Source organism: Ictalurus furcatus, chromosome 13 (genome assembly GCF_023375685.1).
Source record: "Ictalurus furcatus strain D&B chromosome 13, Billie_1.0, whole genome shotgun sequence".
Lineage (NCBI taxonomy): Eukaryota > Metazoa > Chordata > Actinopteri > Siluriformes > Ictaluridae > Ictalurus > Ictalurus furcatus.
Window position 1 is genome coordinate 23660831 of NC_071267.1, and position 21452 is coordinate 23682282.

A 21452-nucleotide genomic window follows, 5' to 3' on the forward strand; every position below is an offset into this window, starting at 1 on the left:
TGTTTCTCTCTGGTCTTATGTAAATCTTGAGCTCGAGTGACTACACACATCATATCAGTGTGAAATGAGACACTGGCGTTAGCATGGCAGTTCAGGAGAGATAAAAGCAACAGAGGACATGTTAACATAGTTACAGTCTATGAAAGTTGGTTCTGTTCAACTTTCCCGTCCAGATAGACTTCTGCCTCACATGTACATACTCACACACACAGCATAATAGTCATGCAATCATGTCATTCTGAGTAAACAGGCTAATCTGCAGCTTCTCGGAGGGAAGGTGATATCAGCAATTGGTGTTTTGCTAGACATGTCGGAGAAGGAATTAATCATTTTCTTCACGGAGTTGAAATGTTGAAAAAAAAAAGAGAAAAGAAATAGCAGTTATACTTTTAGCTTTCCAATTTGCCGATATATAATGTTTTAGGACCTTATTACAGCCAGGCTTGTTTGGTTTCACCACCTCGCTACTGCCAGAGGGTTTTCTCTTTCTGATCTAATTCCAGTCCCAGGTGTCATTCAGCGATATGATTTCACTTATTTTACAAGAGTGGCTCAATGCAGAAACGTGTCCTCGGGTTTCAGCTCATGAAGGAGAAGCGATCCCCGTGAGCCGCTCAGTATCGAATCAAAACTGCGAGATGTAATGAAATAAGGGTTATTGTTTCATGGTAGACAACCTGAAAATAAAGGTGTGAATAAAGTAAAGGCTTCAGAAATGAAGAATGGTGGGTTCTTCAGGTCATGTAGTGGCCAAAGCAAGCTTGAGCTGGCTGTTTATTAGAAAGATGCATCACATTAAAGCACAGCCATGGCAAAGCTCTGGAGTATCCATCTGTTTACCAGTCCAGTCAGTAATACTGTATATGTATGTGTGTACTGCATATGGGGTTAGGAAATACTATCACACATACTATCATACCTACGCCCCATTCCAAATTGCACATTTCAGTGGCATTGACGAGGTACAGGCTTGCACTGCACTGGTTCTTGAGGGTGTATCAGTGTTGGGGATGCATTGACACAAACTCGATGTTAGGGTGGATCGCATTCCAGTAAATCACGAAGTAAATCCAACAATCGCTGCATTCACGTGCCCCGGTCCGATCTTCGCTATATGATGAAAGTGGACTGCTGGCTTAATATAGTGCACTTCATATATTGAGTTCATCACAACCGAGCCTGAGTGTGTTCATGGAAGCCTTCCAAAGTGCCTATAGTGTACATACATACACATTCTGTTCACCTAGACTCCATGTTATAGGTGTACAGTATATCCATCTGTCCGTCCGTCCGTCCAAAAAGACTTACCGCATTTTAAAAATATTTGCCTTGAAGGTTTATTTTGTTTTCTGCATTACTGTTCAAGTGTTCTTTTTTTGTTTCTAAAAGAAAAAAAAGTCAACATTACAAAGAAAACAAAGCTAGTGATTAAGTAATAGAGCAATTTTTCAGAAGAAGGTTATAAAAAAAAAAAACGTAATGCAGGTGATTTCCATGGCTGCATGACAGTATACATAAGAGAAGCGATGCAGCTTTCAAGGCGAAGGATGGTCATGGAAAATATGGATTTGGTTTTAGCTCTTTAGTCGTTTTTATTTATAGAAACCAGGGGGTGTGATTCTCCTTCTTTCACACGATACGATACGATTCATGCCTAATTCAGTATGATCCAGTGATAGTTTTCTCAAAACTTTCCTAACACTGACTACGTTTACATGGAGAGCAGTAATCTAATTACTGACCTTATTCTGAATAAGACAATATTCTGATTAAGGTGTTTACATGAGTCGCTTTTAGAATACTCCTTTCATGTTCCTGTTTTACGTTATAGAACATAGAGCGATTAACGGCACACGTCATTACGTCCCCACGCCACGCCGTCCGACGTTCCCTCCAGAATTTCACGCATCGACATACAGTTCGTCTTCGTTATGGGGCCGTATACAGTTTTGGGTGTTTGATTTTTAATTTTACGAAAGCTTCAAGTGCGGTTAATTATTTGTCGTGCTGTACGTGCAAATAGGCGACTGCTTGAAGCCGTGGGCTGCGTCCGAAACCGCGTACTGACCTACTATATAGTAGCCGAAATACTGTATTTCTCCTTCTATATACTGTAGCAGGTAAGTACGCGGTTTGGGACGCAGCCGTGCTCTCTTGTTTGCCGTCAAACGGTCGAGCGCTGCCGTGTGTGTACGTGTCCTGTCGCAAAATGCGTGAAAACTCCCACACGACGTTAATAGTGTGATTAAGGTGTGTACATGTCTGTAACGCACGTCGATAACGCGACTAAAACAGGAATACTCCACACGTCTTAATCCGATTTGTGTTTACTTCGAGTATGACTTTAGTCGGATTAAGGTCATCAATAATCGCTGTTTACATGCTAGTTTCTTAATCAGAGTATCGTCTCAATCGGGTTAATATCGGATTATTGTCGTCCGTGTAAACGTACTGACTAAGTACTTCGTTATCTCGTTCGTAAGAAGGTTCCTTAATTAACGAGAGTTTCTCAAAACGCTTTTGTACGTAAACTCGTCCTTCGTCATTCTGATCACGCGTACAGTTCTACGTCACAAATCAGAGGTCGCTAATTTCTATACAAAAGTCCTCGCAGTTAGATAGAGTGAGCGTGATCCATTGCCCTAGTGTTATCGTTATTAGTAGAATGGTCCGTGCCACAACGTTGTTTTTATTAATCATATTAGCAGCATCAGAACAAATGAACCAAACTTCATTTAAAGCCGTGTTCATGTCAGTCAGTTCACATGTTAACCAACAAGTTAATTTAACAAGTATAAGAGCTGAATTTCTGTTGAAGTAACATCAGTTTCATTTGTATGGAACAGATGTACACATTTGCATGAAGTAAATTCACTTAAATGCTTTTTTTTTTTTTCTTTTCTTTTTAGCGTAGCTATTGTAGGCTGTACATCCTTTGGCCGTGGTTTTGTACGCTGAAAAATAAGTGAATTGAATTTACTTGCTTCACTTTGTTTTCTTGTGCACATTAGTTCCACGTGAATGAATAGATTCGGATTAACGCAGTTTGATCATGTATATTCAAAGCCCTGGAATAAAACTGAACTCTTCATCTTCACTCAAGCTCAGGATCGAACCCAGATCAGATCCGTCGAGATGTAAGGGAACAATGCTAAGTGGAGTTAGTAGATTAGATATGTTTTTACATACTGTTGACTGTAGTGTAAGCAGTCTGTATGTTCCGAACAAACATACGCTCCGATTGCTTACTCATGGATTTATTGTCCACTGTGTATCAGTCCTGTCTATCTTCATCTGTTTATGCTGTTTAAATCACAGATCCGTCTTTTAAATGAACCTCTAGACTGCGAATCGATTGTTTGACTATCGATTCGCGTGGCTTTTTGCCAGACTTGGGCTGGACGGAGTTAACGAAGAATGACTTACAACTCGTTTGTTACATGTCTGATAACGAAGGCTTTCAGGAAACACTCGCAAAAGAGGCTCGTACTTAACGTACGTTTTTCTTTAAGTTATTTGTTATTCCTTCATTATCGGGGAACCCACGTCACTTCAGTTAAAATGATGCTTTGCATGTAGAAGTCGTTTTGTGCTTTTAGTTTATTTCCTGCCGAGCTTTTGTTTTTCTTTTGTTTCTTTTGGTTTGACTTGGTGGTGTTCTCTCTCTCTCTCTCTCTCTCTCTCTCTCTCTCTCTCTCTCTCTCTTTCTCTCTCTTTCTCTGTCTGACACAGACACACATGCTCATGCATTTTCTTCGTTGTGTGTATTGATTATCAATGCAAATTCTGACTCTGATTTCTACTAGAACCAGATTTAGGCTTGTAAGCAGATGGAGCCCTATTGGAAACTTTTAGACGGATTTTTCAATTTCACTTCAAAAAAATGTTTTCACATTCCTTATATTCCATTCAATTATGTTTGCTTTATATCATTTCATGTGTGTGTGTGTGTGTGTAGGACCTTTGCGGTTGCTGTCATGCTACATGACAGGACAGCTGAACACACTCGAAGGAAAGTGTCTGCCCTCTTCCACATAAACAAGTTCGCAGACACCCACAATTAGCTAGTGTTGCTCTGATTGACAGGGGAGAGAGTAATGCGAGCCCTCTCACCCAGACAGCATGGCCAGTTTTGCTCTATTGGGCTCTTGATGGCTGGCTGGCTTTCGCAATGTTGCAATTCGAACTCTCAATAGGCTGCAATTTCTGTTGCTGCACTCATGAGCCCCATTTCTCAGACCTATTAGTTATTCCCTACAATCATTCTCAGCAATGTATACAAACAAGGTCGATTGTGTGTGTGTGTGTGTGTGTGTGTGTGTGTGTGTGTGTGTGTGTGTGTGTGACAAGTTGCAGATTATAATGCATCAAAATGATAGGTGCAGCAGTTGACGGACAGGAGAGTGGATAGGTATTTGTATGAGAATATACTGACTGTGTGAAGTGTACTGAACTATCGATCCCCCAGGCTCTCAGCAGGGTGTGTGTGTGTGTGTGTGTGTGTGTGTGTGTGTATAGCTAACTGACTGTACACTGCACATGCCTGAAGCTGGTCTCTGTTTCTCCGTGCTGCTCTTCAGAAGAGTAAGAGCGAAGCCTGGAGTGTACAGAATGTCGTCTCTGTTTACTGATCACTACAGAGCGAGATGAAGCGTTTAAGAAACAGCTCCTAACCCATCTGTTTACTTTCTAATTGAACAATTTAATCAGTTATATTAATGACCCTTCTCCATAATTGATGTCAGTGTATTCCACAGCATGAATCTGATTTGTTAGATGTTGATTAAATCCAGGTTTATATTAATATGTTATTATTTCTATATAGTAGCAACTTTCCAGGGTGTCTCTCGCCTTTGGCCCCGAGTCCCCTGGGATAGGCTCCAGGCTCCCTGCGACCCTGTGTAGGCCAAGCGGTACAGAAAATGCATGGATGGGTGGATTTTATGTGGACTTTCAAGCCGACGATGTACAGATGCTAATACTGACCCAAACAATGTCTTCTGAGGCATTTATTTCGAATTTTGTTTAAAATGTATGACATTTTAATTCAGTTCAATTCAGTTTAATCTGTATAGCGCTTTTAACAGTGGACATTGTCTCAAAGCAGCTTTACAGAAATATATAAACACAGGATACAGATTTTAAGTGTGGGAATTTATCCCTATTGAGCGAGCCGGTGGTGACGGTGTCGAGGAAAAACTCCCTAAGATAAAATGAGGAATTAACCTTGAGAGGAACCGGACTCAGAAGGGAACCCGTCCTCATCTGGGTAACAACGGATAGTGTGAAAGCAAAGGAAAGTTTATTATGGTTTTTTATATGAAGTCTGTTTTGTTGAACTAATCCACCGTTCACTAAAGGAGACCTGAGTGTAAAACTGCATGTGGTAATTGCAGTCCCAAGGCCATCGCTGCAACCGTAGTCCCAGCAACCACAGCGAAAATGTCCATATAAAATTGAGGTCCAAAACCATTTGCATGGTACTTCAAGTGGTACCATCCCCAGAAATCTCCAGGCTGCACTGCTTGGGGTCGTCCTCAGTGGCAGAATGCAGCTTCCAGTTGATGAGAGCTCCATCCAGAGGTAGGACATCAGGATGGATCAGGCAGGTCCGGATAGCAGAAAGGGTCAGGATCACTGGCGTCTCCTTAATATCGTGTAGCTCAACAGAAGGAGAGAGGTCGAGCGAGGTAAAGATCAGGATGGATCAGGCAGGTTCGGAGAGCAGAGAGGGTCAGGATCACTAGCATCTCCATAAAATCATGTGGAGCTCGACAACTCAGAAAGATGTTCCATCCAAATTCCATACCGCGTATCTTACACAGGGTCACTGGGGAGCCTGGAAACTATCCCAGGGAACTCGGGGCACAAGGCAGGGGACACCCTGGAGAGGGTGCCAACCCATTGCCCATTTTCACAAACTACGGACAATTTAGAAATGCCAATGCCAAACGTGCTTTGGATTGGGGGGGGAAACCCCCAAAGCACGAGGAGAACATGCATGCTCTGCACACATACAGGGCAGAGGCGGGATTCAAACCCCGAACCCCGGATGTGTGAGGCAAACGAGCTAGACAGCAAGCCACCGTGCCCCCTCAGAACATGTTCTGTACTCTGAAACTGAAAGTGTACTCTGTTTTGCTCATTTCTGGATAAGATGTCCTAATATGAATCGATAGTCTGTGTGTAAATGCTTTTGCTGCAGAGGATATAGACACCTCACTATTCGTCGTAAATCTGGCTTTAAATTTCGCTGTGCCGAACAAGTGAGACGATGATTAGAACTTTCACTGGATGCATTTCAATCAGTGTGGCACAGAGTGAGCAAAGAGCAAAACACTCAGAATCTGCAGGCAGCCACTCACCTCCTCACTGGTGCACTTTACTGAAACCGTGCTGGGTGCATAAATCTTGTGTATGAAATTAAATAATGTAGTCTTAAACACCTAATCTGCTTTTTTTTTTAAAAAGTTTAAAACTCTTGAAAATCTCATATTTTATATATATTTACAAAAATTCACAAAAACACTCTGCTCTCGTGGATATCAAACAATTGCAAACACAACACAGGTTTATCCAAAAACAAATCTTTGTTAAATATAGGTGTGCAACAATTATTGGCACCACTATGAATTCATATGAGAAAAATATATATAAAGTATGTTCCCACTGATATTTTACGTTTTATTCGTACACCTGGCTGACTAGGAACAGGAAATCAATGACTTCCTGTTTCACAGGGGGATAGATAAGTAACACATCGGCCAAATTCCCTTAGTTATTCATAACAATGGGTAAGACCAAGGAATATAGCTGTGATGTGCGGCAAAAGGTTGTTGAGCTTCACAAAATGGGGCGTGGCTATAAGAAAATAGCACAAGCATTGAAAATGCCCATTTCCACCATCAGGGCAATAATTAAGAAGTTCCAGTCAACTGGAAATGTTATGAATCAACCTGGAATTGGACGTGTGTCTGTATCGTCTCAACGCACTGTGAAGAGGATGGTTCGAGTGGACAAAACATCTCCAAGGATCACAGCTGGAGAATTGCAGAAGTTAGTTACGTCTTGGGGTCAGAAAGTCTCCAAAACTACAATCTGAAGTCACCTTCATCACCACAAGGTGTTTGGAAGGGTTTCAAGAAAAAAAGCCTCTACTCTCATCCAAAAACAAACTCGAGCGTCTTCAGTGTGCCAGACACTACTGGAACTTCAAATGGGATCGGGGTCTATGGTCAGATGAAGCCAAAATAGAGCTTTTTGGCAATAAACACCAGAGGTGGTTTTGGTGCACACAGAGAGGTAGCCGTATGGAAAAGTACCTCATGCCCACGGTTAAATATAGTGGTGACTACTATGTAATCAGAAAGCTTACTTCTAGCTCCATGTGGTCCTAGTACAAGTACTTCTGTCTTGTCAGAATTAAATAGAACGAAGTTAATAAGCATCCAACGTCTAATGTCCTTTACACATTCCTCAACTTTATTAAGTTGCTGTCTGTCGTCTGGCTTCGCTGAAACATACGGCATAACATCAGCTTAACAGTGGAAGCTAATTCCATGTTTACGAATAATTTGACCTAGAGGTAGCATATATAAAGTAAAAAGCAGTGGGCCTAAAACAGAACCTTGTGGAACACCAAATTTAACCTCGGTATGTGTGGAGAAGTCACCATTTATATCTACGAACTGATAACGATCGGTCAAATAAGACCTGAGCCAGGAGAGGACCGTTCCCTTAATGCTAACGACGTTTTGTAAGCTATCAAGGAGAATAGTATGATCTATAGTATCAAAAGCTGCACTAAGGTCAAGCAACACAAGCAAGGAGACACAACCCTGATCAGAAGCCAGTAGTAGGTCGTTTATCACTTTAACTAACGCTGTCTCTGTGCTATGATGAGGTCTAAACCCCGACTGATACATTTCATGAATGTTGTTCCTATGTAGATACGAGCGTAGCTGCTGTGCTACAACCTTTTCTAAGCTCTTGGAGATAAAGGGGAGATTTGATATAGGTCTATAGCTGGACAGCTGACAGGGGTCAAGGTCAGATTTTTTAATCATGGGTTTAATAACTGCTAGGTTAAATGATTTAGGTACATAACCAGTGCTAAAGGAGGAATTGATTATTTTTTTACAAGGGGTTTGATTACTTATGGAATAATCTGATTAAAGAAACACGTAGGTAAAGGATCTAGTATACACGTTGATGATTTTGCTGAAGAGATTAATGAAATTAGTTCAGTCTCTCTAAGGGGACCAAAACATTCTAATTGTTGATCTGATTTTGCTATAGTATTATCTACAGGGCTAGTTATAAAACTGTCTGCTTTTAAATTTATAGTCTGAATTTCATATGTAATATTTTCAACTTTGCTAGTGAAAAAATTCATGAAATCATCGCTGCTATGTAATGATTGTGTGCCTGTTTCTGTGGTGGACTTATTCCTAGTTCGTTTTGCTGTCGTGTTGAATAGAAATCTAGGATTGTTTTTGTGTTCTTCTATTAAGGTGGAGAGAGAGACTGATCTAGCAGCACTAAGAGATCTTCTATAGTTCAGGAGGCGCTCCTTCCGCACTGTTTGTAATATTATCAATTTGTTTTGACGCTATTTACACTCTAATTGTCGAGTGGTCTGTTTTAAGGTACGCGTTTGATCGTTATACCAGGGTGCTAGCTTTTTCTCTCTAATTATCTTTCTTATAAGTGGAGCTACCTTATCTAGCGTAGCGGAGCGTTGACTCTAAGCATTCAGTCACCTGATTAAATTCTTTGGGATCAGACGGTGATCCAAATATAATTGATGTCTCTGGGAGGTTATTGATGAAACTCGATGCAGTAAAAATACATATATATATATATATATATATATAGTACATACACTCATCCTACTGTGATGGACTGGCGTCCTGGATGTATTCGAACTTCACACCCTATGTTTCCAGGATAGGGTCTCGATCTAACGCGACCTTGACCAGAATAACGTGATTACAGTCTGATGGATGGATGGATGGATGGATGGTCTGTAATGTGTCTCTGAAGTTTTGCACGTCCCAAAAATTGTTTATGCCCAATTCTGTCCCTCGTTTGAGTGTATAATCTCGCCAGAATTCCAGGACTCTTATTCACAATCTGCTCATACTGAACATCCTTTCACCACACTTAGTTCTGTTTGACTTTATAATATTCAGTTGTAAATGTGTAATGAAGTACAATCCCACTATCCGGTGTCACCCAGAAGAGGATGGGCTCACTTTAGAGTCTGGATTCTGTCAAGATTTCTTCCTCACGTCATCTCAGGGAGTTTTTCTTGTCTACGGCTTCCTCATTAAGGCTTTAAATCTGCATTCGGATTTCTGTAAAGCCGCCTTGTGACAGTGTCTGTTTGGGCTAAACAGTCTTGTTCTTTATAATCAAGTCACCTTGAAATGGCGTGTATTTCACTATTTAATACTGTATTCCAGTAGAGCATAGCATTAATGCTATAGTGGTCAGATTTTCTAAGCATGGTACTGAGAGCAAGTTCACGTTTGACATTTTAATGAACGTGACTAAGAGAAATCATCAGATCCTACCTCACTACTCTTGTCTTTTAACACATTCTGTGCTCTGATCTCAGCAAATGGAGCAGCACTGAGGTCTCGAGGTGACCGGACATGCTTGACCTCACTGTGTAACATTGACATTCTGCATAATGTATGACGGCAGCATCACAGTGGGAGGAAGAGTGGAACATACTGCAGGTGTACAGCAGCCTTGAAAGACCTATAAAGTTTTTCAAGCATTTTCAAGAGCTTGGACAGTTTTAGAGACTGGACTTGTAGAGTGTCCAGACGTTCATGAAGAAACGCTGTATGACAGCAACATGAAAGATTAAACACTGTTCTTGTAAAATCTGGAGCGCCACTCCAGCTAAATTATTCAGTTCGTTCACTGACACTATGTGTAAGCGTCTTCAATATAAAGTACCAGAACTCTAATTTTTGATTAAGTGTTCTGTTATTTAGCCTATACATGTCTTTATGAAACCATATTATATATACATCTCTAGCTAAATAATCAGCATTTTAGTGTTTTTAAATGAAATGAAATTGTAAAAATAAATAAATAAATAAATCTCAGGGGACGGGAGAATCAGTTGGTGCTTGGGATCGACTCCAGTAAGGCACAGGCTTTGACGTTTTGACCCTCATTTGTTCCCATACCTTGCCTGTGCTCTTTTATAAAAGGAGATAAGATGATTAATCCTAATTCTGTCTGTCTCTTGGATATGTGTGTGTAGGTAGATAGAGATAGAGAAAGTACTGATGTTCAAAGGTAGGTATTTATTGTTTGTCTCTGGTACAGGTTCTAGGGAAGAGTTCATGTAATGTCAGCTGTTTTAATAATAACTATTCTACAAAAATGAATTAATGTCTTTCTGTGCCAGACTAACATAACGATTAGCCATTAAACTCAGCCAATATGGCGCTAGAATGGCACAATAAGAAAGCATTTGCCCTCTCCTTGAGAGATTGCAAGTTCAAATCTAGACAGCCCCAGTGGAGTCTAAGAAAGCATAATGGGATCTGCTGTCTGGGTAGGAACAATGCCATTACTCTGTCCTATCAATCATAACAACAGTAGCCAATCATGGGCGTCTGTGAGCTCATGTATACGGAAGAGGGCAGCTGTCACGCGATAATGAAGAAATAACTAGTGGCGGGGAATTGGCATGTTTTTCCTGTTCATTTCTAAAGTCAGTTGTGTTCACCTAGATTACTGTGACAGCATCAGGATTTAACCTCATGAAATCCTGGTCCTCTTGAAAAAAGGTTGTCTTCAGCTGAGGAAGCTACACACCATACCAAGTAACATGATTGATTCAATTTGTCACATTACTTCCTGTTTCTACTTTCATGATGGCTGGAAAAGTATTATTAGTGTTACTGATATATAAAACATAAAAATGATGGTATGCCATGCATTCAAAAAGCAATGTTATCTTTTAATGTAAGTGTATGACGTGAGTATAACTAAGACTCTTAGTTGGTTGTTTCAGAAATATGCATTCCAACATTATACATGTCTCTGAGCTTGGCAGAGATAAAAGCAGCCACGCCAGTGAAGCAGTCAGTAAATTAAATGGACCTACCATGCAGCATTGAAGCTATATCAGCATTTCGGAAATGACCCAGTGGTTGGTTAGGTAGACAGGTAGGTAGACAGGTAGACAGGTAGGTAGACAGGTAGACAGGTAGGTAGGTGGATGGGTGGATGGGTAGGTAGGTAGGTAGGACTTAGGTGGTTGGGTGGGTGGGTAGTTAGGTAGGTAGGTAGGTAGGTGGGTGGGTAGGTGGGTGGGTGGGTGGGTGGGTGGGTAGGTAGGTGGGTGGGTGGGTGGGTAGTTAGGTAGGTAGGTGGGTGGGTGGGTGGGTAGTTAGGTAGGTGGGTGGGTGGGTGGGTGGGTAGGTAGGTAGGTGGGTGGGTAGGTATGTGGGTAGTTAGGTAGGTAGGTGGGTGGGTGGGTGGGTGGGTGGGTAGTTAGGTAGGTGGGTAGGTAGGTGGGTGGGTGGGTGGGTAGTTAGGTAGGTAGGTGGGTGGGTGGGTGGGTGGGTAGTTAGGTAGGTAGGTAGGTAGGTGGGTGGGTGGGTGGGTAGTTAGGTAGGTAGGTGGGTAGGTAGGTAGGTGGGTGGGTGGGTGGGTGGTTAGGTAGGTGGGTGGGTGGGTAGGTAGGTAGGTAGGTGGGTGGGTGGGTGGGTAGGTAGGTAGGTAGGTGGGTAGGTAGGTAGGTGGGTGGGTGGGTGGGTAGGTAGGTAGGTAGGTGGGTAGGTAGGTACTATTCAATATAATGCTGAACTGCAATATAAAACATAGTGTGAAGTCCACTGTATAACAAAATAGCATTGTAGAAACTCTGAAGTTCACTATACAATATAATCACGCTCTAGAACCTGGAAAATACACTATGAAACCTAGTACCATTCTGGAGCACCATTACACTGTATAGTGAACTTCAGAGTTTCTAGAATATAATGGTGTTCTAGAACTTGGGAAATACACTATAAAACCTAATACCATTCTAGAACCTGTGATATGCACCGTTCATAATATTGGCATTCTAGCACCGATGAAGTACACTATACCAGTGGTTTTCAAAGTGGGGGCCGCCAGGGGGCCTCAACAATTTGGTGTGCCCATCCCTGCCACTAGTATGTTTTCTCTTTCTCACTCTCAGACAACCACACACACAATCAGTTCCTAATGTAATGTAATGTAAAGATTAAAAGGGGGATATATTCAGAAGTCTGTATTTTTAATGTGTTTTAAAGACATCTTGCAAAAGGGGGGCCTCGGTCAAATGTTAATGCCATTTGGGGGGCCTTGCCCTGGAAAAGTTTGGGAACCCCTGCACTATACAACATAATAACATCTGTAATCTGTAAAGAACAGTACACATCACAATGACATTTAGAACCTTTGAAGTACATACTGCATAAGTATGTTCTAGATCTTGTGAAGTGCATTATACAACATGAACATTCCTGAGCCTGTGAAGTAGACTTAGACAACATACTGTCGTTCTAGTACATGTGGGGTACTCTATACACCATGATGGTTCTCTAAAACCTGTAATATGCACTTCATAATATAATGGCATTCTAGAACCTGTGAACCTGTGAACCTGTGAACCACAACACAACCTAATGGTGTTTTAGATCAAGGAAGTGCACCATAGAGGTTTTAAACAAAGGTTTCATCCAGAAGAGTTGTCGATTGACTGCCAGAAGTTATAAATGACAGTATGAAGTGTGTTATGAGTTATGATACATTGCATTGCTTTTGACACAGTGCACAGAGAACCACACAGGGCTTTTAGCCTCAGATCTCTGTTTTACTGTGAGAAAAAATTCCTTTATATTAATTTTCCTCTCTGTTTCCTCTCTCTCAGGCTGACTCTGTCTTCCCCAAAGCGCCTCTGCTGGTTAAAAGGCAATCGAACAATCTAATCACAATCTGATGTGATCCATAAAGTGAATCCATTATGTAAAAACTATGGATTCTGCCATTTGTTTGCTCTTTAGAAAGAAATCACAAGCTGGTGTTCGGCATAAACACAAATCTGATTAAGAATCATGAAATTGGAAAGCCAGTAATCATTTGGGTGTTATCCACTATTATAATAGTGTGTATTCCATGCCAAACTCCCTCTTCCTTTACCTGTCCAGTCTTACACTGCAAAAAGATCATGTAAAACCTACTGTACGATTACAGTAAATCAAATATTTGATACTTAAAGCTATGTTTAGACATTTTTTACTCATTTCAAGTTTGAAACAGTCTTGTTTTATTGGCCAATGTACGGTGTTCCTAGAAAGAAGCAAAATGATCTGCCAATAGAATACGAAAGATTAAAACTTAAAATGAGTTAAAGCATCTAAAAACAGGCTGAACAATCTTATGTTTGATTTATACTAATCTCATTATAGGAAATATGATTAAAATTGCCCATGTTCAGGATATTTTCACTTGCTCAGATACCCATCTTTTGCAGTGTTTTCATTTATTTGTTTTCCTTCTTTCTCTACCTCCCCTTTTAATTCTTGTGCCCCTCTCTCTTTCTCCATCTTTCTTTCCTTGTGTTCTCTTGGCTGTCCTGCTGGTGCACTGCTGTCAAGTCTCCTGCTGCTTTACCTGACATGGAACTCCATGTTCCCTCATTTCCGGCACCCTGACTCGACCTTTCTTTCTCCCTGCAGGTGGCTATTCATGTATGCCAGAACTTACGAGCGAGCACATTTCCGGTGTGCAGCAGCTCTACTCCCTCACTACTCAGTGGCAGCTGAATGAGTTTTGCCTCCAGCGACTACAGGGCAGCTTCAAATTTATACTAAAACTTTATTAAAAATATACTGTAACTCAGTTAGCAGTTTGAAAACATGCGGGGTGGAAACATCACTGGAAGATTTTTCTAGCGATTATATATATATATATATATATATATATATATAAACAATATGTTTCAACATGTGTGGTTTGTTAACTGGCCAAATCCATTAAACTGTGTCCTTGTCATGGTCCCATCATAGAGTGTGGCTGTGTTTGAGGGTTTTTTCCCCCCCTACCTTTTCTTAGTACTTTATTGGCAGGAAATCGAATGAAATCCAGCCACATTGCTTTCACTCATTCAAATTCACACACATCTCTTATGAGATCAGATTGCCTGAGAGAGAGAGAGCAATACGTGTTAATTACAGGTTAGTTACAGATGTTGTTAGCAATGTAAAATGAAATGATTAAATATCACTATGTGGTGACACTGAAGGTATGGGTGTCTCCACTTAATGTTGTAGCAAGTATAAAGAAAACAAAACTACTCAAAACATTTTTACCAAAGAGCAGCAACCTAACTGTTTCTAGAGTGACTGTAACCTCTCAGAAAATGAAAAGGCGCACTGATTATATGTGGAAAAGGTCAATGAGGTACAGGTGAGACTGATCAGCATTCTAGGTTGCCAGTGTGACTTTTTCTTTTGTACAAACTTTGTTATTTATTTTTATTTTATGACTTCTGTATTATCGAGTCAATTTCCAATCCATTTTAGATAAGTTTTCTAGCACAAAATGAAATGTTACAGAAAAAAATGTTTGTATGTCAGTAAAGAAAGCAGAGTATTAAGTGGTAAGAGACACTTTTCAGACAAAAAAACACAATGAAGGCTGCTGGGTTTTGCTGCAAAAATAAGAAGCGAGTGCGACAGTCAAAGTCTCCAGAAGAACCGTGGCTGGTTCTGCAAGATGCTCAATAACACCTACGGCTCATTTCCTTATAAAACTGCACTCATTCTAGTGGGGACTACTATTTTTTTTTAACGCAAAGGGTCATCACACCAAATATTGTCTTTGTTTCATGTATTACTGTTTACTGCTATTTATAGGATTTTTTAATGGAGAAACTTTTAATTGAATTCTTTTTGAAGGCATCTTTGCTCTACAGCATTTCTTTGCATCTGCCTAAAACTTTTGCACAGTACTGTATGTACTTATGATTTTTAATATTTAGCTTGTAGCCCTTGTAACTGATCCAGTCCAGTTGAGGTTAACTCCAACTAGGATTACACTGGGGCAGACTTCACATTAAAATAACAGCTTTATTTTCACGCCGTTGGTGGTAGGAACTTGCTGGTTTTGTTTTGTTTTTACATTTGTTCATAAATTGTCTTTCTATATGGCTAAACACTTATTGTTTCTCCCTGTCAGCTTTGTCCTCAGAATATGCCCAGGCATCACCATGAATCTGACACTGAGCTCCAAGCCTGGATTCTTCCTCACCAACAGCTCTCCTGGAATGAGAGCTAATGCCGACATTGCTGTCATTCCTCAAGAGTTCTGGCCAGAGGGTGACAGTCATCAAGCCAATGTTTCCCACCTCGCACGGGGCAACAACTTGACCAGCTCCCCAAATGCCACACTTACACCCATTGTGGTGTATGATCCCTTAGGCGGACACTCCGTCTGGCAAGTCATCATTATTGTACTACTAACAGGGTCATTGTCCCTGGTAACAATCATTGGAAATATCTTGGTGGTTGTGTCGTTTAAAGTTAACAAACAGTTGAAGACAGTGAATAACTATTATCTGCTCAGCCTGGCCTTTGCTGACCTCATTATTGGCATATTGTCAATGAATCTTTACACTACATACATTATCATGGGCAGGTGGGCACTTGGAAACTGGGCATGTGACTTATGGCTGGCTATCGATTATGTGGCTAGCAATGCGTCTGTCATGAACTTGCTGGTAATTAGCTTTGACAGATACTTCTCGGTCACAAGGCCACTTACATACATGGCCAAACGGACCACTAAAAGAGCAATGACAATGATTGGCCTTGCCTGGTTTATTTCCTTTGTGCTCTGGGCCCCTGCCATTTTGTTTTGGCAGTACTTTGTGGGGAAACGAACAGTGCCTCCAGGAGAGTGCTACATCCAGTTTCTCTCAGAGCCGATTATCACATTCTGCACTGCAATTGCAGCCTTTTACCTGCCTGTGACCATTATGACAGTCCTATACTGGCGGATCTATAAAGAGACAGAGAACCGATCAAAGGACCTGGCAGGACTGAAGGGCTCAGGGAACCAGGCCAAGCAAATCAGCGAAGAGGAATCTGCTGCAATGATGCCCTCAACAGACAGCTCTTACAGTTGTGTCAACTACACCCTGAACCAGCCTGTTCAAATGGACTCTGAGAAAAAGATAGGAAATAGTTGCCGCTTCTGGCTGCTGGGTCGCAGTGGTCAAAAGGGTTGCAGCACCGATGCAGCACAAGAACACAGCAGTAGTGATATCTGGAATAACAATGATGGCGGAGCATCAATGGACCAATCAGATGAAGAGGAACAGAACGAAGAAGGTGCCAGTGCAAGTGCCATTTACTCCATTGTGGTGGACATGGCTGAAGTGACGACGGATGACAACTCTGGGATATCTAAGCAAGGACAACTAAAGCCTGAAAACATTGCTGCAGACAAACCATCTAGAAAAGTCTTTTCCAAAACCCCCACCCAGTCCTTGCCCACTATGGACAACTCTAAGCCTTGTGGGAGCTCTTCTGCCTCAAAATCACCTTCAGTACCTCTGTCCTTAAAGGATGAATCTATGGCAAAGGATTTGGTCTCAAAGACCAAGACACAAGCCAACAAACGCAAGAAGGTGTCACTTGTCAAAGAGAAAAAAGCAGCACAGACATTAAGTGCCATCCTCCTTGCCTTCATCATCACCTGGACTCCATATAACATCATGGTCCTTGTAAATACATTTTGTGATGACTGTATCCCTGTGGGACTTTGGGCTCTGGGATACTGGCTGTGCTATGTGAATAGTACAGTGAACCCTATGTGCTATGCACTGTGTAACAAAAACTTCCGCATCACCTTCAAAATGATCCTGCTGTGCCAGTGGGACAGACAGAAACAAAATAAGCCTCACCTTCAACAGAAGCCAGCAGTAGTGGCCTACAGGAAGAAGTAACTAGTGTAGAGATAGAAATGAGACGTCAGATTTAAGAGCGTAGACTGTTATGAACTCCTGGGTCAACCATTCATCGGTGCCAGTGTTTAGATTTGCAACACTAAAGCTTACAGACCATTTGCAAGAGTACACTCTTAGAAAATAGTTCCTCAATGTCTCCTTGGAGACGTAGGGTTCTTTATTTCCTAATGTGGCTGTACTCGAAACCACCTTTAAGAAGGATTACCCCCCCCCCCCCAAATTGTGCAGTTCAACATAGAACCTTTAAGGGTTCCCCAAGGGCCAAACTATTGAACCTTTAAGGGTTCTAGATTTGACTTTCTTTCCCTGTGTGTATTGCCTTCAGTGTTTGTCAAAAGGGCTGTTGAGTTTGTGATTGTAGAAGTACGCTGTTAGAAAAGAGGTTTCCACGAGGGTCCCTTAATAGTTACAGTTTTCGAATTATAAAGCGGTTCTACAGGACCCAGTGCTGAAGGGTTCACCCTAGAGGGACAAATCAGATAACCATTTTGGGATACTAGATCAAACCTTTTTTTCTTAGAATGAATGTGATTGATTAGTGCCTCTATTCTATCCAAGTGTTTAAGGTCCTGTGGGGAAAGGTTACACAGCCTCCTGTTGTTCCAGCCGAGCGAGAGCTGGGTCAACACGGCGTTTATTTTATTTTTTATCTTCGGTGTAAACTGTAAACATTTTCTTCACTGTACGCTGGTGTTTTGTTTCTGATATATTTGGCCATTGTCTGTAGTTATCATCACTGATGCATACTCTTAGAAAGAAAAAAAAAAAGAAGGTTCTTTGGATAGTTTGGGTTATTCGCTTCTGAAAGGGTTCCACGTGGAATCCTGTCTGATAGAGGAACTACTTGATGGGGTAATTTAAGGGATCTTTAATGGTTCCTCAGAGGGGCAAACCAAATAACTGCCAAGGGTCCTAGTTTTTTTTTTTTTCCTAAGTGTGTAGGTAGTAGTTAGAATGTATTGGTCTCTGTTGTGTTTGATCAAAAATGCAGTGTTTTCCACACAGAAACTGTTGTATGAAGCTGCTTATATATGAATCGTACGAGGTGGTATTTATCACATTTTAGACAAGTAAGTGCTTCTGTTGATGTCCTCATTATGCAGCCCGCTGTTCATTCTGTACAAATCATTTTCTATTTTTCAAACGTTTATTCAGATAAGGACTCTTTTAAGGTGTATACTGGGGAGCATGTTTTGCAATAAAGACAAAATTAAGTGTTTTCTTGCTAGAAAAAAAAAAAAAAAGAATTTGATTTAAAATTTTATATAATTGTTATTATTTTTATTATATTGACATAAAACGTACTGGGGCTGTATTCCCAAAGAATTTTAAGATTGAAAGTAGCTCCACATTGGCTGGTTTAAGAAAAAAAATGAAATATTTATCGTTAATTCTTATATTAAGCCTCTTCATTTAATTCACAAAGCATTTTAGCTCTTAAATGCAAGTCCTAGGAGTAGACCAGAGGTCAGATATGACTGAATCACGGACCAATCTAACGTCGCTGACGGCGTTTAACTGCACAAAGTTCATGTGTTTGATGTATCTCATGTCAAACAGGCTTTTAAAAGGTATCATGTGAATTGTGGGAGTATTTCAATGGTGGTGGAGTTGTAAGGACCGCCACCTCGCCTGTTAAGTACTGCACTGCTGCCGGAGATCACGGTTTCCACAATTCTCTGCTACTTGCTCCGGTGAAAATCGCAGTTACACAGCAAAGATGAACTGCAGATGTTATCCGTAAGTCGTGTTTTTCCATCAAACAATAAATGCTACTGCTCCTAACAGTTCAGTTGTTGCTACCGATGATGTCATTGTTCATAACTGAATATCAACAGTGATGCTCAGTGACTGGCTGATGTAGAGGTCTTCATTGTAAACTAATAAGCGAACGCATGTCATATTACAGTGTGATGTATAGAATAAGTGTTGTCGATTTCATAGCACATGGAAACCAAAATCTGAATGCTCGTATTTGGTTCAGATGTTTACAAACTACAGAACCATGAGTACAGGACTACTGGATGGATGGGCGGATGGATGGATACACTACTGCACTTCTACATACTGTATGGAGTGTGTTCATTGACGCTCGAATTAATTATACATAAACATCCTTCAGAAAATGTATGTGAGCATTTATGTATGCAAATAAATAGCAAGAGCTATTATTATTATTATTATTATTATTATTATTATTCATTTTTATATTGAATTTGAGTGCCACTGTGGATTAGCGGTCAGCACGTTTGCCGTGCACCTCCGGGGCTCAGGATTCAAATCCCGCCTCCGCCCTGTGTACGTGGAGTTTGCATGTTCTCCCTAGAATATCGGGGGTTTCCTCCGGGTACTCCGGTTTCCTCCTCCAGTCCAAAGACATGCACTGAAGTCTGACTGTCATTTCCAAATTGTCCGTAGAGTGTGAACCTGTGTGCAATTGTGCTCTGTGATGGATTGGCATCCTGTACAGGGTGTCCCTCGCTCTGTGCCCCGAGTTCCCTGGGATAGGCCCCAGACTCCAGCGCGACCCTGTGTACGGATGGATGGATGGATGGATTTTATATTTAATTTGCTTAAGAATGTATTGCACAGACTCCTACTGCATCAGCCAATCACTGTTGATATTCCTACATGAGCCATGCTGTCATCTGTTCCTCTTAATTTAGTAATTTCTTACTAAAAGTCTCGTCCAAGGTGTATTCCTCAGTCTCTCCCAGAGTTCCCAGCATTAGCTCAGGATGCACCTCCACCCTGAGCAGGATAAAGCAGTTAGTTGTTAGAAGGTGAATGAATAAAGGAAGTTCCACTGAGCAGTTTTGTGAATAGTCTTATTTAGGATTTTTGTGCTATTTAGAAGGACACTTTAAGATTAAGATTTTAAGATTATTTGTGACCATGACCCCCGTATACAAATATGACGATCAATGCTGCCCTCTAGTGGTTGTTAGTGGAGAAAAGCATTCAAGGATTAGTCTAAAAATTTACTTACATTATCAGTATCGCTATAATTTCTCTGTTTTGCATTTATAATGCTGTTTTTATCTAAAAGACATGTTCTGACATGAATAATAAAGTAATAGGCACAGTAGGTTCTTTTCTGTATACAATTATTATTATTATTATTATTATTATTATTATTATTATTATTATTATATTTTAAATAACATTTCATTTGACAATTTAGAGCCTTGGATGAAATTTCTAAAATAAAGCCATCATCCTTAATAATAATAATAATAATAATAATAATAATAATAATAAAAATTAACTAGCCTTTCCATCTTTGTTTTTTTTTTTCCCCTTTGTCTTATTTTGTGTTACTGTAATATAAAACAAACTTGACTACAAATGTATCTATAATGACGTCCTGTTGTATGATATTTTTGGATGATATTTATGTACAGTTCTGTACATTACAAGACACAATTACTGAAGAAAAAGCTATTTTTTATTGTATTTAAAATGTTTTAATGTGGATAAAAACTCAATGTTTCTGTAAGACGATTCATAAAGTACACACTAGAATTTTCTAATTCAGTACTCTTTGTTATGAGACATTCATTTGATCAGTACCATGTTTTTTTTTTTCTCTCTCTCTCTCTCTCTCTCTCTTTAGAGTTTATTTAATGACTGCCGTATGTATGTGTGCGAATTATGTTGCTTGTTTAGATTTATTTTGGGGCAGTGGGTAAGGTTCTGAATACATTAAGGTCAAAATGAATCTTTTTCTCAGACGTTTAGCCAGAACGAGGAATGTTCCAGAACAGGGCCTCGTACAGTGTCCGGTCAATTAGTCCAGAACTGTATTCCAGTTTTATTCAAATCTATACAATTCTTTAAGATTCGAAATCTAGGGTTATTTACCTCTTATACATTTGAGTGCAAATGTTTGCATCCCCTGAAGACGACATGAAGAATACAAAGAGTTTTTATTTATAGCAACAATACATTTAGTGTGTTCCGTTTCACAGGCGCTCCTTCATTATCACAAGTAACCAGAAATAATGTAGGTTAATGTATTAAAAGTAAAAAAATAAAACTTCAAAATGCTACAAAGATTTGCCTCCCCCCTTTTTGAATGTGTTATAAATATTCTGTAATAGCTTGCATGTCAGGATAATGAAGCCTGTTACGATGATGACGTTTTACTCAGATGATTAATTCTCTTACACTTTATTAATAATGTGATGAATGATTTCATGTTTTTAATGTTGACTTGTTGACATGTAATGAATTTATATATATATATATATATATATATATATATATATATATATATATATATATATATACAGTTGTGCCCAAAAGTTTGCAGGTGTAAATTGTTATTATTTTGTCTTCTGGGAAACATGTACATATCTTATTAAGCGTCTGAAGGGCGGTACTAAATGAAAATAAAAAAAGATCTTCAAACAAA

The 21452-nt window shown here is 40.1% G+C and overlaps 1 protein-coding gene across 1 annotated transcript in view; it reads left to right on the forward strand.

Annotated features, from left to right (window-relative positions):
• Positions 1 to 21251, forward strand: part of chrm3b (cholinergic receptor, muscarinic 3b) — a 118465-nt gene extending 97214 nt beyond the window's left edge. The window contains exon 3 of the mRNA XM_053639576.1: positions 15244 to 21251. Coding sequence (XP_053495551.1) covers positions 15275 to 17014 — 1740 coding nt within the window. The 5' untranslated portion in view covers positions 15244 to 15274 and the 3' untranslated portion in view covers positions 17015 to 21251. The remainder of the gene's footprint in view (positions 1 to 15243) is intronic.
• Positions 21252 to 21452: the final 201 nt, after the last annotated feature.